The sequence below is a fragment of the Zeus faber genome, assembly GCF_960531495.2.
Source record: "Zeus faber genome assembly, chromosome: 22".
NCBI lineage: Eukaryota > Metazoa > Chordata > Actinopteri > Zeiformes > Zeidae > Zeus > Zeus faber.
Window position 1 is genome coordinate 9,581,716 of NC_137209.1, and position 18,559 is coordinate 9,600,274.

The window sequence follows — 18,559 nt, forward strand, 5'->3', positions numbered from 1 at the left end:
ATGAAATGATATTACTTTTTATTCAGGGTCCGCCTGGATCTCCTGGCCCAGTGGGACCACAGGGCATAAAGGTAAACAATTATTATTATTATTATTATAATTATTATTATTATTATTATTATTATTATTATTATATTGCAATCATTATATAATATATACTTGCTATATAATAATACATTATTATTATAATATAATTATTATTTATATTATTTAAAAAAATTTATAACAGTATAATCAATAATTCATTATTACTTTAAACAAAACACATAAATGTGTACTACTTGTACTAATGCATCTATAAAATATCTGTTGTTTTATAGATGACGTGGTGAATTTGCTTTTTTTTTAAAACATGTTTGATCATATCGCACTCAGGGGGATCAGGGCATGCCCGGCCTCCCCGGACTGGATGGAGAAAGAGTGAGTCGAGCCACTTTTCTTGAAGAACATCGCTCAAATTGTTTCACAATGGCCCTTTCTCAATCTGCGTTCTTGTCTGCACTTGTGTTCTTGTGGACTTGTGAGGCGTCATCAGTCGCAGCCCAAGTACTGTTCCAATTCAAAGTACGCATCAAGCCAAGTCAAGTCCAAATGCCCGGATGTAGACTTGCTCCGCCCATTTTAACGAGGATGCATCGGTGGTGACTTGTGTGGTCGTGGGACAGCCAAGTATCCCAGAATGCATTTCGCAGAATGACCGTCCTGCGTCCTCCCGCCCCCGGGAGTCTGTACTCCCGAGTCGAACTTGTCAAGTCAAAACTACCAAGTCCGCAAGTCCGGACTTTGCGTACTTGGTATTGAGAAACGGCCCTTATGATTATGCCCCGTGCGCCAAAGAACAAGCGAGGCGTATTATTATCCTGTGAAAACGACAGAATACTAATTCTGAATGGTCCAAACCAATCCACATCAATCACATTTATTACGTTTTCGTATTTCAGGGCTACAAGGGCTCAAAAGGAGACATGGGAATTCCTGGCTCTTCAGGAGAGAAAGGCACGACTGGACTGCCAGGCCTCCCGGTGAGAAGCAACGTTCCAACTGCAGGAATCAGATAAGATAACATTTAGTGAACACGTGGTGGTGGGGTGTGGTGTCAGGAGCGGTAATACAAGTCGACACAAACAAAACTCTGCTTTTAAGCGTCAGCCTTGACTGTTGACATTTACATAATATGCTTCGTTCCACCAGGGCATCAACGGCTTGAAAGGAGATAAGGGAGACTCTGGACTTACAGGTCCTCAAGGTCCCTCAGTAGGTGTCCGGCAATGACTTCTCCACCTCTATATCGATGCTTTAAAGGGTCTTAGTAATTTCACAAATCTCTTTCACAGATTATTGGCACCCCAGGGCCACCCGGGCCCCACGGTCCTCCAGGACCTATGGTGAGTTTAACTTCAAATGAGCGTGTTACAACAACAGATTTCCATACTGTACATGTCTCATCGCATTTCTTTGCCAAACTCGTCTGACCAATATTCACCTTAACATGGGCTGGGTTCAAACCCTGCCTGCAGTCACTCGCTGCGTGCCTCTCCCTCTCTCCCCCGCCTTTTTTCCTGTCTCTCATACATACATATCCAATCAATCTGCCCAGCCCAAGAATAAACATAGTTTCAGGCCTCCACCCGCTTCCCACGGGCCATTGTAATGTAGACTTCACATCCAGACAGGGCCAAAGTGGAGTCTCGTAAATGCTGCATCATCCTCGCTTTGGGTTTTCCAATGCCTTACAACAGTGTTTTCACAAAGCTTTGGTACCACAGTATGCTTCATGGACCCCAACCCATGAAGCAGGGGGTCATTTGTCAACTGGTACAGTCAAGAGGCCGTTGACCCTAAATTACGATTTAAGCAGTTTTTAATAAACACAATATCGTAAGTACGGATGAACTGAGACAAACACTCAGTATCAGTTATTGTTCTAGTACTGGGCTCAAAGAAAGAAGTAACTTGATTTTATGGCTTAACTGCTTTTATTACTTTTTTTTCGAGACATTGAATTATGCTGGATGACAAAGATAATTATATGTTAATCATTATCTTCTAATGACCACTAACGTTCACAGACAGTACTGTTCTGTAAAAGTAATGGATTGGGTGGGCGGCCCCCGTTGGCTGATATTTAACATTGAAAGACTCAGAAACTATTTTGGGAGGGAAAGAAAAAAAACCTCTGATGTTGACTTCGCCAGTCAGCTCTAATAGCTCTGACGGCCCGACTAAAATAAAACATTTGTGTGCAAAGCACGTGTAGCGGTAGATTTGGGAGATGATACCCAGGGTGGTATTTAGCGATCCCTCACATTACAGGGAGTCTTCTGATTAATTTCATTTTCCAGAACGATTGCGTAATATTTATAAACAAAGGCAAAACACATGCAGACATTATAACTGGTTGAACAGAATGACTCACTATTACTGCTGCTTTTTTTCCAGTTAAAGGTAATATAGGAAAATGTGTCATCTGCCAACAAAGTCTAAGATGAGTTGCCGACTTGCTGTTTCACTCTTTTATTGTGTCCCTTTTCAGGGTCCACATGGCTTCCCTGGACCCAAGGTAGGCTTAATGTGAAAACAATGATTTTCTTCATATGTTTATTACTGATTCATGCTTACATTCACTAAATATAACACATCAAACTCACTGTCTTCTGCTTTGAGGAAAAGTGTGAATTTACTTAAAGAAAATCCTTAAAGTTTCGCTGAACTGTGGTCATGTGAGCATAGCTGGCCGAACCTAAGTTCGACCAATCTGTTCAATTTTTGAGCGATTATTAGTGTAATTATGGTACTATCTATATAACTGGTTTTAGGAGGACAGGTTGGTAGTAAGGTAGCTAGGTAGGTAAATCGGTGGGTAAGTACTGTAAGTATGTAGATATATAAATAGGTAGATAGATAGAGAAAGAGCAATAGATATGCATGTTGATCGGTAGTACAGTATATAGATAGGTAGGTAGATATATAGAAATGTAGGTAGATAGACCTTTCATGAGAAAAAGAAAACTGAATAGGTTAAATATAAATAAAAGTGAGGCCCCACCCGCCTGCCAAATCCTAATTTATCGCCGGTATTAACCATCAAGCCCTGTTTGCGCACTCCAGGGGGAAGCCGGACTGCACGGCACCAAGGGTGCACGTGGGGAGGCGGGGCACAAGGGCGAGCGAGGACCTCTGGGTCTCCCTGTAAGTATCACGTACTGCACCACCCTTGAACCAACCCATTGCTCACGCACATTTCCTATAGATTCCATCCAGATTCCATGGATTTAAGGGTCCCGTGTCATTGCAATTTTGGAGGTTTGATACCATTCCCGTAGTTGTTGGAGGGCCGTAACATCCAGGCCAAAGAGACCAAAGAGACAACACCCACAGCACAGACAGAGTCCTAGTGTGGCACGTAACACCAGTGTTCTACGTCGTTATCATTCCGCTCTCAATTGCTAACCAGATATCGGGTTATAAATTATTTTTCCACAATGTTATTGGCTGTTTGACGTCTTTGAGGAGAGTGGCAGGAGAGCCCCTGTAATGACTCATTTTGTCATAACGTTGACCTTTATTGTGCAATAACTCTCGCATTGTGTAATAAACACCCTGAACACAAAACGAAAGAAGATTTGACAATGGCTATTGCATATTACTGGGGGTTACAACTTTATTTGAACCCAATATTCCCATCCATTATGAAATACCACAGTAAAATATGAATGGTCATTCTTTACTGCTTAATAACAGTTCACACCCACCACGGCATAACGTGGGCATTTTTTTTTACAATGCATTATTACAGCCCTTTACCTCTCCTGCCTAGTTTCCCTTCGAGATATGTGACACTGGGTTTAGGCAACGCCTAGGGGCTGGGCTCTACTGATTATTAACAGATGATTGACAGATGATTGGCTGCAATCCCTTTTCTATGCCATACCCATTCGCGGAACCCCATGACAAAGCCTGACAAATTTAAATTGCATAATTTGGGGCCTTAGAATTTGGTTTAGTTTTCTTGTACGTCTTTATATCAATGCTTAGTGTATTAGTGTGAGTGTGTGTGTGTGTCCGTGAGTGTTTGTTGAAGGGATAAGGCGGGGCGTGTTTAAGTAGCATCATAGTCTAGCCCGATTATCTCTATTTTGCCTGAGCTGACTGCTTTCCCCCGTAACCTATAATTTAAATGTTGTGTACCCTGCCATCAAACCCGTCCTAATAACAGCAATTAAGTGTCTGTTTCCACTGTGTTCATCTGGTACTAATCCCGCCTTGTTCATGTCACTCATACCTCCATAACCACGCAGGGAGCCTCTGGCTTGGACGGCAAGCCCGGAATTGGGGTGAGTGTCATGTGACCAAGAGGCTTCACCCAACCCTCCCCAAACCCTCCACCCCTTCCTCCTTCTCACCCTCATATCATTATAATTGTGTCCCTGTGAATTGTTTTGTTTTTATTTATCTGCCATCTCCCATCCTGTGACTCGAGCAAAAGTTGTTGTTGATGGCTTCAGCTTACAGCTAAGCACATGTTTTGTTGTTTTCATCCTGATCTTTCAACGCCACGTTCAGCTCTGCCTCGATCAGTTAATACGTGTGGTGAAAAGCAATTGCGGTGGGAATTATGAAGGGTTCAAACTGTCCTGTGTTCCAATAACTCAATATTAACACACACGCTCATAACAATAACCGTGCCAGGGGTGTATCAGCGTTGATGTCTTTTGTTGCTAATCCATGGGAACCATGTGCCAGCATGGTCTGTTGAACTCGTTTGGCCGTTTAAAATTTCTGTCACAGTTTCTACCTGGTGTATTATAATATTTAATTATATCAATTGTTTGCGGCTGTGGATCCTGAACATAACATTTCACTGTTAAAGAGAAGACACTCTTGGTACAGTATGGTTTTATAATGCTTCATATTTAGATTCCATGCAAACACTGTTCTTTGCAGGGTATGGACGGACCTGTGGGGCCAGCCGGACCAGCCGGGCCGAAGGGTGATAGGGTAAGTCAAACCAGCAAAAATAATGTAGTTATGACCATGTACACCCTGATCCTGTACAATGAATCAAACACACTCTTATTCATATCCTGAAATAAAAAAAGAAGTGCAATTATTGTGTGCATATTATAATGAATATCATGTATATTGCAATGACTATATGAGATATAATTTCAGGATCGGGGTGTTCTTATACCGGTAATAACATTTTATCTGCTGCCAAATTTTTGAATATAGTTCAAACACACACACACTGAAACACACACACGCACGCACGCGCGCGCCCACACACACACACACACACACTGAAACACGCACATACACACACACACACACACACACACTGAAACACACACACTGAAACACACGCACACACATTGAAATACACAAACACTGAAACACATACACAAACACTGAAACACACACACATTGAAACACAGACACACACACACACACACACACACTGAAACACACACACGCAGAAACACACACAAACACTGAAACACATACTAAAACATTCACAGATTTTGAGATTATCAGATTTTATGTCATTATAAGGTACAAAAGTCCCTTAAATCCAAAAGGCAGCAGAGCTGGAATGTACGGACAGGGCTGCCATTCAGAAACAACAATTCTATTTGTGATTTCTTTGATTGTGACATTATTTTATGCATGTTAGGGTGAAAGAGGTGCACCAGGGGAAGTGGGTCCAAGGGGACCGTATGGACTACCTGTGAGTTTGATATTCATTTGATGCATTATTGACTTTATCGGCAACTTTATCAAGATATCTTTGGAGTTTGGTGTGTTTTGCATTAACCAATAAGCTTCGCACTCAAAGGAAAGATCCATTATTTTCTTTTACCTAAACCTAATTTTTCGATCATTGGGATCCTGGTCTTAACACAGCCAATTTCGTTTCTGTTTGTCTGTGTGTTTGTTTCCTCGCAGGGATCTGCTGGAACACCAGGCCTAGATGTAAGTATATTTCACACATAATGTTATCTCTTTTGAATTTGTGTCGCTCCCTGTAATTTCTATATCTCTCCCCTGTTCCGCTTCTTCCCTTTGAAATGACTAAACTTGGATTATGCTGAACTCAGTCATTTCCAGGTAAAGGATGTCAAATGTTCTATTAGTGAATTAAACAAACTGGACTTGTACTTTGACAGGGGTTACCAGGCTTAAGGGGAGAGAAAGGCGACATTGGTGAAAGAGGAGAAAAGGTAGATCTAGAAACGCCGTACTGGCTTGCCAACCCTTTAACTCCTGCAGACCAGACTGATGTCAATGGACAATGACCCAGGGATAATTATATGGGATCGATCCACTCAACGATACAATGTTTTGATGAGGGTAGTCATTCGGTCAGTCATTTTACCAAAGATGTACAGTGGAACCTGCTTTATTCAAACCTCACTCATTCAAACTAGGCAACCGAACCAGCTTTTTGCCCCCTTTACAAGTGGATTGATGGGTCCCCATGGACCCCAATGGACCCTGCCACCCCGCCAAACAGCATATAGAGGAGCACATGCATAACACAAATACATTGAATGGCTGTTTCTTAGGAAGTGCCAGGTAAAAAAACTATAAAATATGAGATTTTACCCACTTTAGATGAACCCCTTGGATCCTGTCCGGGTCCCCTGAACATTTGAGTCTCCTGAAAGTCTGCAGGGTTCGGATAAGTGAGGTTCTTATGTACTTTATAATGAATGCATGGCAGTTGTTAATAGCATCGGGTAGACGGTTGTTTCCGAGAAATATTATTGATTTCAGTTGAATATATTACTCTCTCATTTGGATTACATTTCAATATCATGGGACATTGCGAAAAAAACCTTCATCACCTTCAATTCCTTCAAAAATGACATTTGTTCGCCGCCATTGAACGATTCGCCATCCCATTTCTCCAAAAGCCAAGCGTTCCATGGTTTACTTTTCCTACAGAGGAAGCAGAAAGCATAAACAGTCAGGAAAGTGAACCAGTCCATTGACAACAGGCACCTTTGTGTTCCGTTTCATTGCACGACTTTCTCACCAAATGCATTTCACTTTTTTCTGTTTTTTTAATGGTCTCATAATACTATGATTTATTTTCTGAAATAGCTTTCACTCCTTAGTATTGTGTTTCCTGTGCACTGAATAACTCTACAATTCTTTTTGTAAATGTGTTTTTCACTGAACAAAACTGTATCCCGTACAATATTTGTAGAGACATTGTTATCTATAATTGTTCTTGTAAATCCAATGAATTTTATTCGACAATTTCTTCTTTCTCTTAACACATGCATTAATTCTCTTTTTTGAGGGATGCAGTTTTGAAATTCTTAACGTGAAACGGATGTAATGAATCTGTTTTCCTTCTGGAGGTGTGTTCCCTGCATCTTTTTTTTCTTACCTTTCCCCCTTTCACGTCCCCTGACGACCAGTTTCTCTCCCTCCCTCTCTTCTTTGTTCCTGAGGAAAATAATAAATGTTTTAGATTACCCAATTTCATCTGGTCTACCTACCTACCTACCTACCTAACATTGTCCCCTGTCTTCCCTCTCTTTTCCGGGCTCCCATTTTTTAATCACCTTTTAACAGCAGTGCTGTCCCAAAGTGCTCATAAATTGCCTTGACTTGACCAAACCCATTGTATTCACAGGGGGAGAAGGGAAAGAAGGGCAAAAAGGGCCCTAAGGGCGAGAAAGGAGAACAGGGTGCTCCCGGATTAGATGCACCCTGCCCATTGGTATGTCCCAGCGGTCGGCTGGAGTTCACCCCCCAACCATGTCGAAATGTGGTGCCCCCCCCCCCCCCCCTTTCCACCAGGGAGGAGCCTCCCAGGGCCAAACCCAGAAAACCCAGCTTCCTGGCCTCCAAATGCTCTGCATATCACCAACCAGTGACACCAAAATGAACAGTTGATTCCTTGGCTAAACCGTTGGAATCCGAAGAAAGACATTGGCGTTAGACACCATCACGGTGGTCCATTGGGCTGGATTCTGGGATCTGGGCGCCCACAGGGAAGCCCCTCCCTCAGCCGCGTCCTCTCGCGTCCCCCCTTGCGGGTTTAGTGTCGGGGTTAGCGCCGACCTTCCTCTAAACCCAGTAACACTCCCAGGTCGTCTTTGCAAACAGGGTTTCCGGGGCTTTAAGGGTGAAAAGGGGGAACCAGGGCAGCCAGGTCTGGACGGGCTGGATGCCCCATGCCAATTGGTACAGTATTGATCTCTTTCCTCCGCTTCCCAACCCATGCATGCCGTTCATACTTCCTACTTACAGTGAAAAACCAAGCGGCCGTTTTCGCCGCAAAGCACCATGCATCCCTCACCCCACCCACCACCCGCATGACTTCATGCATGTAGACTTTACCTGCTTAGATATGCTCCATCTACAGTCGATTCTGCACACACACACATGCATGGTCGCCATGCCTTAACTTGGTCAACGTTATATTTATTGGTTTCCCATTTGTTAATCTTACATAACGGTTGACTTTCCAACATGGCGCAGCACCCAACACAGCGCACCAATCTGGCTAACTCTCTGACCGCAAGCAGCCCACTTGGTGATATATTATCAGGCAAAGTAAATAGACATAGAAAGCGTTTCTCAATATTATATAAAAATCAGTCTCACTTAATCCCTTCCTTGCCCTTTCTTAAAATATAAAATCTTCCTCCCCCTACAGCTGGTTCCTCATGGACCATTTCCCCCTTTAACTTATCTCTAACACAAACTCTTCCCCTCCTTCCTCTCCTCTCTTAACTCCTTCTCCTCCTCCCCGTGATTTGTACCAATTGGGCCAGACCAAGTAAACCAGGGAGAGAAGATCAGATGAGCCATTCGGTCACATATTGCCACATACAGTTGCCCATGCGCTTTCCAAATGTTCCCCATGCTCTTGCAACGCTCCGCGTTTTTAAACTTTTTTGTGTCTAATATTATGTTGTGTGGTACGGGAAAGGTGGGAAAAGCAAGACAATTTCGAGCCCTAAAGGTCTGCATTTATCTGGTTATAATGGCAAACTAAGTCATTTAAACAAGTTACTAAAATGTTTTATTTTTAACATTAAAAAACCAAGGGGCCGGGTTTGAAGAAGAAGCCTGGGTTTCATCTACAGTAAATCAGGACTATGAACTACTACTTAAATGACCCCGGAATTAAGAACCGCCATTCCGAGACATTTCTTAATTTAAGATTAGTAAATTCTAGAGGAGGAAGTGCTATACTACAGTAAGGAAGGACTAGTCGGCGCCTTCTGTCCATCCATAGGTACACCATGGTGTCCACGCCGGTGATTATGCACGTTGACCGCCGAAACACTAGATGGCAGTGTCGAGTATATTTAAGCACGGATGTGATAAAAACGGATCCGATGTTCGCAGATATTTCACACCACCAATTACAATGAAATATAAATATGATAATCATATAAATTGATGTATTTTCGAACTCCTCAGCCAGCCGCTCTTCGATCCGCTCTTTTTTTAACTTTTCACTGTTCGCGCATATGAACCGGGGATGCGTAGCGGGAAAAGGTGGACCAATCACAGCTCTTGCAGTCTTGCGCCCTGCCCCGACGTGTCGTGCCATTTCTGGAGAGGTGCACGTAGGCGTAGGCGGCACGTAGACCCCGCAGCGTAGCAACGGCGGCTATTCAACGCAGAACTATAAAGCAACCTATGGTTCATATGATCCATTTCCTCTATTGTCAAGATTGACCTGGACGCCCACATCCATTAATCCAAAGATTCCATTTAGACCTACATTGTCTGATTAGTTAATCCAGATTAAAATTGCTTTTTATATTTTAAGATTAAGCCTAATCTGTGTTTGTGAAACAGCCCCAAGATGTTGCATGTTTGAGTGGAGCTGTGTCTTTGGTTGCCATGGAAACAATGGTCTCATACTAGAGTTAATCCATGCATTTGCAGCAGGTTACACAGTGATGGATTGGTATAATGTCTTGTCATGCGTTGTTTAGATGATTTGAGGCGGAGAAACAGCTTTTGGACTTATTTTTTTGGTCTTAGTTAGCAGTTATAACGAGATCAAAGGTGGATTTTTGGGGTCTGAAACAAAATAAAATACACGCATAAAAACCCCACCTTACCCCTCAGGGCCTCTGTAGTGCAAAACCAAGTTCCTTGAGAAATGTCAGGTGTGCAGGAGATGCGTGCGCCACTAATGTGTAATGTGTTGAGGAATTGGCCTTGATATGGACACAAGGACTGATAAATTGGGGATATGATCGCATCGCTAGTCACAACACGCCACAAAACATTCCGACATCACATCACACATGTACCTCAACCCCATTCCAGTGCATTTCGTTTCACCTGTTTTTGTGACGTTCACTTTTTTGCAAAAATCCGAGAACGTTGCATTGCACGATGAATATTTTGCTGTGGATCGCCTGCATGGATGAAAATGTATGAATTCATGTTTTTCGGTTGAGTTGACATTTGATTCAAACACACGCGTTCATGATGCAAACGGAAACGATTGGTGGATGTGACGTTTACGTTTATCTACGGACTAAATGTCTTTAAGTTGCGCTAGTTATTGAGTAATTCTGTTTCGTTTTTTGTGATGGTGTGTTGTTAGCAAAAGGAACTCGTTTTTGGCTTTTAATCTCTCCTTCTTCCCACTGCTCCGCTTGAAACAGGGTCCGGACGGATTACCGATGCCCGGCTGCTGGCAGAAGGTCAGTTCTCCTTCAATCAATTTTAGAGATATTCCAGAACGTCTTCATGTGGTGTAACATTCTACAGAGGATTAGCATCACCCTCCTTAAAAATGAACTTGGGTGGAATTGAGTAGATAAACTTACAGGATTGGTTGGCCGTTTTTTTTCAACCCCGGCTTAATTAAAATGTGGGCTTCCATCATTTCTAATTGTTCATAGAACAATCTCACTGAAAGCTTTACGGCTGAGACACTTACCACTCTGCTGCAGCTTTTCACCGTGTGTCAGTACAATTTTAACCCTTAAAATCATTTATTAGATTAGAAGATCAGATTAGAAGATTATTTTATTCATCACACGGCACACACACCGCAGCACATGTACGCATGCGGCGACGGCGACCAGCACGCGCACACTCACACACGCTTCGAATGGTGGCCGGTGAAACGTATTCTCTGCTTTTCACCCATCCTGGCTTGTCCTTCCTCCGCGGGGCAGCCAGGAGCAGTTACAAGTGTCCATCCCTGGTCAGACGACGATGTTCTGCATGTCTTTGGTGGGGGTCCTTGCTGATGTTACATGGAGGAAACCCCATGTGAGCACGCGTAGAACATGCAAACTCCACACAGAAAGGACCCTTATCGGGAGATAACCCGCGTGGTGCCAACAGCGCCCCCAGGCGGGAATCAAACCCAGGACCTTCTTGCCGCGAGGCAGCGGTGCAATGCAATCTGCTATTCAAAATCAGGAAAGTCTTATAATAGTGTTCTGAATTATTTTTTTTTTGGAATAACAGTAATATCCTGGCTGCCAGTAAGAAGCAGCGCAACTTCCTGTTTCTAGTCACTAACGTTAGCGAGGATGTAGCCGAAGGAACCCTTTTGGTATAGCAAAGACTCTCTGACTATACTGTGAGCTTTTCGTGGTTCGAAAAGGAGATTAAACATGGTTTTTAAGGCTTAAACGTTTTCGCCATTGGGCTGCAGTTAAGCACAGTGAGCAGTTGCAGCAGAGTGGTAAGTTTCGCAATCGTGACGTTATAAATGTTAGAAACCGACATTAAATCAAGGCCTGTGGTTAAAAAAATCAGCCTATCTATAATTTTAATTTGCGCATATCTCGAAACACTTTATCGATTTGTTCTCGATTCACGGTCGTTTATTAGTTTGTGCACTTCCCACCGAATTGACCAAAATGCCGTCACTTTCAGCTCGTCAGAGCGTCGGCCCTGAACCTTGCATGTTTTTTTTCGAGATTGTGTGATTCTCACCGTCAAACAACTTTTTGTACTTTTTTTTGACTGTTGTGTAAAAAATGTTGTCGTGTCAAACCTCACTGTACAACTCCAAACGATGTGAAAACACTCCACCGTCACGTCATCGTCTCATCTCTTGTATTTTGTCTTTTTCTTGTCTTGCAGTGATCACTCTAACCAGAAACGCATGGAGTTTGTAAATAATGCTTCTTATATGGGTATTTATAGTTGTTTTTTTTAATGGAAAAGAAAAATGTCTACAACAAAGGAAATCTACGTATGTGTACGATGATATACAAAAACAAAAGCAAGCCATCCTGGTTTTCACCGCCTACGCTGCTGCTTCTACTCACCTCGCTGTATGGAAAACACAAAAACTGTGTGTGTGTGTGTGTGTGTGTGTGTGTGTGTGCGTGTGCGTGTGAATGTGTGTGTCCGCTCGCCCTCCTCCACGTCGCCATCCTCGGCCGCCAGGGGGAGAGGAAGGAAGGAAGGAAGGAAGGGGTTCTGGGGGGGATGAGGAGGACATTGGACGGAGATGGCGCGGCTTCGGCTCACTAACACCAAGCGCTCGGTGTTGTTTTTGAGGTTTCTGTCTCACCGCTCATTCACACCTCCCCCATCGCCTGAAAGACTAAAACGAAACAACAACAAAAAAAAGACTCTCGCACCGGAGACCACCCCCCCCCCCCCAAAAAAAAATATATATATATAAAATAAAAAAACGCATGAGCACCGTAAAATATACGGAAATGTATTTATATGTATTGTACATAATGTCCTCGTTGTGTGGTTACGATATGGCTTCAGAAAAACGAAATCAAAAAAACACTAATGTTTCGCTGCCAACAAAGAAAAACTTAAGAGCTCTGAATTAGTCATTTGTGCAACTTTCTGCTTATTTTAATTTTTTTTAATTTTTAATTTTCATTTTTTTTTACCCCCCCAAAAAAGGGAGTCACGCCGTGGCTGGTGGCCTGAACAAGGGGCCGCTGATGCTGATTGTTGCTTTATTGTGGTGAGGCCTGTGGCGTGGTTCGGTACTAGCCGGAGTTTCCCAGCCCAGACCCCCGAAAAAAAGAAAACTGAAAACAAGCAAAAAAAAAAAAACAACAACCCGAAACCCTGTCCACCCGGCCGCCTACGTCCACGTGGAGCTTCCCCGCGAGGCTTACGAGCTCGGGGAGCCGACCCCAAAAAAAGGAACAAACTTACGCAAAGGCTCACGTGGCTTTTTCCCCGGGATGGTTCCGTTCGCTCGTTCCGCCGGTGGGACACGGACCAGCAGGGGGCGCCAGATCCGTCCCAGCGAGAACGAGGCCTCTGTTTTTTCTTTGTTTTGTTTTCATTTTGTTTTCTAATTTTTGTTTAAAGTCTCGTTCCCTTTCGCTGATGTTTTGTGGACGATCGCCTCCGGTGCCTCGAGCTTTTGTTTATTCATTCCTTTATTTTAGTAATGTACGAAGTTTATTATACTTTGAGTTAGTGGAATGACTTTTAACGGAAAACAGTAACCTGCGCTATGTAAAGTTGATCACAGTATTACGGAGAAAGTGCACTGTTTTGTTTTCATTTTATTTTTTCAATCAAACTGATTTTACCGGGTGTTGAAGTGCCGTGTAGCTATTGGGAAGTGTCGTGTTTATATCTCAGTTTGGGCGCCATTTGACCTACATTTCACCAAAACACTAAAAAGCGTTTACCGTTTGATCAGTGCCTGCAGAATTGATTACGCGGGTGCATGAAATGGCTTCATTTAATACATTTAAAACTTGGTTGGATTTCTTTTCAGCGAAAAAGAAACTGAATTTTCCGGCTGTTTTTTTTTTGTTTTTTGTTTTTTTAAATGGCGGGAAAAGATAATCGCTTAAATTCAACAACGACCTTGAACGGGTCGTCGTGGGGGACTTAGTCGCTCTGGAACCCGACTCTGACGTGAGCATGCCAACAGGATGACGGTATTCCCGCGGGCGACACGCCAGTTCAGTCACATTCCAAATGCGCTGGAGCCGAAAACCGGTGCGGCAGCTCCCCGCTGGCCCTTTTTTAGCCACTTCAAACAGGCTCCCGATCGCTCCAGAATCACAACGTACAGGATGGATGGATGTGGGTGGTTTTGTCGGTGACTCATTTACGCTCTTTCGCAAAATGTGAAGAAATGTAATCAGCTGTTTATGGTGATATAGCGACCAGATTTTAAGCCGAAAAAGCTCACCTGTGCAGATTGTGATCATGGTGCTATCTGTTGACAATTCAGAAACCACAAAGCAGATTATCTTTATTGATTTTATTTGTGTTTTTGTTTTTATATGTATTGATATAAATGGGTTTCTTTGTGTATATCCTTTTTTTTTTTTGTATTTGTGTCACTATTTTAAGTGGTTATGTTATTTATTTTTCTATACATTTTTGAAGTTAAATGAAGGCATTTTGGGTTCCTAACAGGCATTCCTTTATGACGTGGCAGTGACTCTGGGTTTCTTTATGGGTTTATACCGTTTTCATTGATCGGAAATCGCAGTCCGGTGCTTTTTTTTTTATTTGAACTGTCGGCCTTTTAGACTTTGTGCGGCTCCGATACGATCCCAATAGCTGAGTTTGAGAAGGACCTAAAGTACCTCGGGCCAACACCACACTATAAAAAAGTTAATTTACAACTAAGCTGAATCAATTTACTTTGAGTTGAATCTCTTGCCTTCTCGCTCTCTCGCTCTCTTGCTCTCTCTCTCTCTCTCTCTCTCTCTCTTTCTGCATTGAATGTAGTTTCCTATCTGTATAGTGGTTTAAAGTAATGTTAATATGTGAGCTCGTTTGACAAAAAAAAGTGCAATTTAAACTTTTGGTTGGTGTACAGTATCAGATGCAGCTTGAATAAAAATGTTACTTAAGCGTGATTTTACCAAGCTTAATTTCTTTCTATCACGCTTACCTTTAAAGTACATACAGTATATATATATATATATATATATATATATATATATATATATATATATATATATATATATACACAGACGCGCGCACACACACACACACACACACACACACACACACGTGTGTGTGTGTGTGTGTGTATATACTGTATATGTATGTATGTGTATATACATGTGTGTGTATATATACATGTGTGTGTATGTGTGTGCATATACATACCACTACCCCCGGGCGAAAACAAAACAGCATGTAAATATGATTTAGGTCGATTAATGTTTCGAGTTAGTGTTTGAATGTTTTTATTTCCGCTATACTGAATTTTTATCGATCATTTCTTTCTTCATTGTTGATCTTTTTTGATTTCTCAGCTTATTTTCTATCACAAAGTGCTGTAACGTCAGTATGTGCAGCTACCTGTCATTGTTATTTTTTTTATTGTTTTCATTAATATATTGTGACACAGTTGTTTGCTTGTTGTTTGATATTTTTGTGTTTGTAATAGCAAAGCAAGATTAAATATGCGCTTTAAAGCGCTGGGGGCGCTCAAAAGTATTACATGGAATGAAATACTGTCCATCAATTTTATCAGTTAATATGTAAATTAAAATTGGAAATTAAAAATAACATTAAAATTAATAATTTGTTTAAATATTGTATATTAATTTGTATCAATAAAAATATTGATACAATTTGAAATTAAAAATGAAATTTAGATCAATCAAAATATTGTATGAAACATTGTATATCATTCTGATCAACTTGTGAATTGGGATATAAATTAACTGTAACAGAATTGCTATATATGGGTGTTGACTTCTTGGCTCTATTCCCCTGAACAAACAATTATATTATTACAATATCTATATGATATGATATATAATGTTATTGACTCCAATAAATAACAGCCCTGTGTCAGAAAAACTCCCAGCAGCCCCTTAAATTAGGCCTCCCATTAAATTCCAATAGAACAACTTGTGCTTTATTGCTTTTACTTGGCATCAAATTACTTATTGATGCTGTGGTCGCCTATACGTGTTTTTTCGGTCCTTTTTACACGGACCGGACTGAAATTTCAATTAAGCTCGTCCTGTTCACACTTTATTCATTTAGGATAACGACATTTCATATGAGTGTTCGGTTGGAGCCAAATAAAGGCAAAATACACCATGGACCTTGCCTGCTTTATGTGATGATTTTGCACCAAAACTCCTTTTTCTGTGTTTTTACTTTCTGTCTGGCAACGTTATAATTAATATTTTTTGTGTAATAAATGATTTTTGTATAGATTTTATTATAATATAGTAATATATTCTCATTATTATATAAATCTGATAATATGGTAATAATGTACATTATATCTAATATTATCTGATCACTTTACTTTGATAATATTAATAATTGTACAGAATAACATCTGATAGAATATAAATCTGATAATATAATATTAATAATAGAATAGAATAACAATCTGATCATGTAATATGTAATCATTTAATTTTCTAGCTCTTACACTGTCTCCTACTGTAGCTCCTAGACTGTCCCCTAGACCTTTCCTAGGTCCTAGACTGTCTCCTACACTGTCTCCAGCACTGTCTCCCAGCTCACAGACTGTCTCCTTGACTGTTTCCTAACTCAGACTGTCTCCTACACTGTTTCCTAGCTCCTACACTGACTTCTAGCTCCTAGACTGTCTCCTACACTGTTTCCTGGCTCCTACACTGTCTTCTAGCTCCTACACTTTCCTTCATGGTTTCCTAGCTCCTTCATTGTTTCCCATCTCCTACACACTCTCCTATACAGTTCCCTAGCTCCTATGCTGTCTTCTAGCTCCTACACATCCTTCACTGTTTCCTAGCTCCTTCATTGTTTCCCATCTCCTACAGTGTAACCTATACTGTATAGGTACACTTCCTAGCTCTTAAACTGACTTCTGGCTCCTAGACTGTGTCCTACACTGTTTCCTAGCTCCTACATTGTTTCCTAGCTCCTAGACCAGGGATGGGCAGACAAGGTTTAATCCAAGGCATTTACATTAACGACAATCCAATAATATATTTAAATTTGTAGTATTAATTTAACTTATTTTCCTATAATACTCAATGGTACCACCAGATGGCGCATTGGTGGGCCTTCTCTGATGTCAAGTCACCCTTCTTCACTTTACCTGATCATCACGTATGCGTCACGTATGTGGGTTTTCAACAAAGATTGGATTGCAAAATATTTCAAATATATTGGCTCATTTTTGGAGTTAATGGGGAAAGCCGATGATTTTCTCGAGCTGAAAGACCCGCACTGGCTTTGTGATTTGGCGTTCGCTGTGGACATACTCGCACACATGAATGAGCCGAACATGAAGCTAAAAGGGAAAGATCAGTTTGTATACAACATGTATTCAAACGTGAAAGCCTTCAAGGTAGAATTGACTTTGTTCTCTAAACAAATGACAAATCATTTGTGCATTTCCCCCACGCTAGCGCCGCTGAAAGAAGCCCACCAACATGGGAGCTAATACAATAAATCGCTGGACGACCCGCCCGGAGAATTCGGCCGTCGATTCTCTGATTTTGAAAAGTTTGAGAAGTCACTTCAGCTGGTGTCACGTCCCCTGTCATTGAATTATGAGGAAGCACTGCAAGAATTACAGTTGGAGCTGATTGATCTCCAGTCTGACTCTGTCCTAAAGGAGAAGTTCAACTCCGTCAAATTGGATTTGTTTTGTGCTTCGCTGAATGTGACAAAGATTTCAAACATCCGACAGTTGGCACAGAACATGCTGGTGTTATTTGGCTCTACCTATGTGTGTGAACAGACGTTCAGTGTGCTGAATTTAAACAAAACACGCCGCAGAGCACAGCTTACTGATGAACACCTGAGCGCCTGCCAATGAATTTCCATAATGAAAATGGCACCAGAATTTGATGCGCTGGCAAAAAAGGGTGACCAGTAACCAGTAATCCATCAATGGTGAGTTGTTGTATTTTTTATTTAAATATTAATTTATTAATTAAAAAATGGGTTTAGAGGAAACAGATTTCACATACATTTTACACTTTATGCATGCTAATTTTTCACCTCATCTACTCATGGTCTGGCCTGCCGGTCAGTTTGAAAAACTTAATGTGGCCCTCGAGCCAAAAAAATTGCCCACCCCTGTCCTAGACTGTCTCCTAGCTCCTACTATATTCAATGGTAGGTGGTGACACATATAGCGCATAGCGCACTTTTACAACGTCCATGTCTAGTCATTTTTGTTATGATTGTTATTGTGGCTTGTTATTATGTTATGTATCATTTTTATTGGCGGTGGCAGAGTTGAGGATGTTGAGATTTTCATTGGGAGTGACAAGGATGGACAGGATTAGGAATGAGTACATTAGAGGGACAGCTCAGGTTGGACAGTTTGGTGGAAAAGTGAGAGAGGCCAGATTGAGATGGTTTGGACACGTGAGTAGGAGAGATGAGCGTTACATTGGGAGAAGGATGCTGAGGATGGAGCTGCCAGGCAAGAAGAAAAGAGGAAGGTCAAAGAGAAGGTTTATGGATGTGGTGAGGGAGGACGTGCAGGTGGTTGGTGTAAGGGAGGAAGATGCACAGAACAGAAGGTATTGGAGGCAGATGATCCGCTGTGGCGACCCCTAACAGATGCAGCCCAAAGATGAAGAAGAAGAAGATACTTAAAACTGTAATATAT

General features: G+C 41.6%; 1 protein-coding gene across 1 annotated transcript in view; it reads left to right on the forward strand.

The window, feature by feature from the left end:
* Window positions 1-13,015, forward strand: part of col25a1 (collagen type XXV alpha 1 chain) — a 155,767-nt gene extending 142,752 nt beyond the window's left edge. Inside the window, exons 23-36 of the mRNA XM_080022993.1 lie at window positions 27-71; window positions 376-420; window positions 942-1,022; window positions 1,192-1,254; window positions 1,335-1,385; window positions 2,534-2,560; window positions 3,109-3,189; window positions 4,945-4,998; window positions 5,675-5,728; window positions 5,947-5,973; window positions 6,168-6,221; window positions 7,649-7,735; window positions 10,659-10,697; window positions 12,889-13,015. Coding sequence (XP_079879119.1) covers window positions 27-71; window positions 376-420; window positions 942-1,022; window positions 1,192-1,254; window positions 1,335-1,385; window positions 2,534-2,560; window positions 3,109-3,189; window positions 4,945-4,998; window positions 5,675-5,728; window positions 5,947-5,973; window positions 6,168-6,221; window positions 7,649-7,735; window positions 10,659-10,697; window positions 12,889-12,915 — 735 coding nt within the window. The 3' untranslated portion in view covers window positions 12,916-13,015. The remainder of the gene's footprint in view (window positions 1-26; window positions 72-375; window positions 421-941; window positions 1,023-1,191; window positions 1,255-1,334; window positions 1,386-2,533; window positions 2,561-3,108; window positions 3,190-4,944; window positions 4,999-5,674; window positions 5,729-5,946; window positions 5,974-6,167; window positions 6,222-7,648; window positions 7,736-10,658; window positions 10,698-12,888) is intronic.
* The last annotated feature ends 5,544 nt before the right edge of the window (window positions 13,016-18,559 follow it).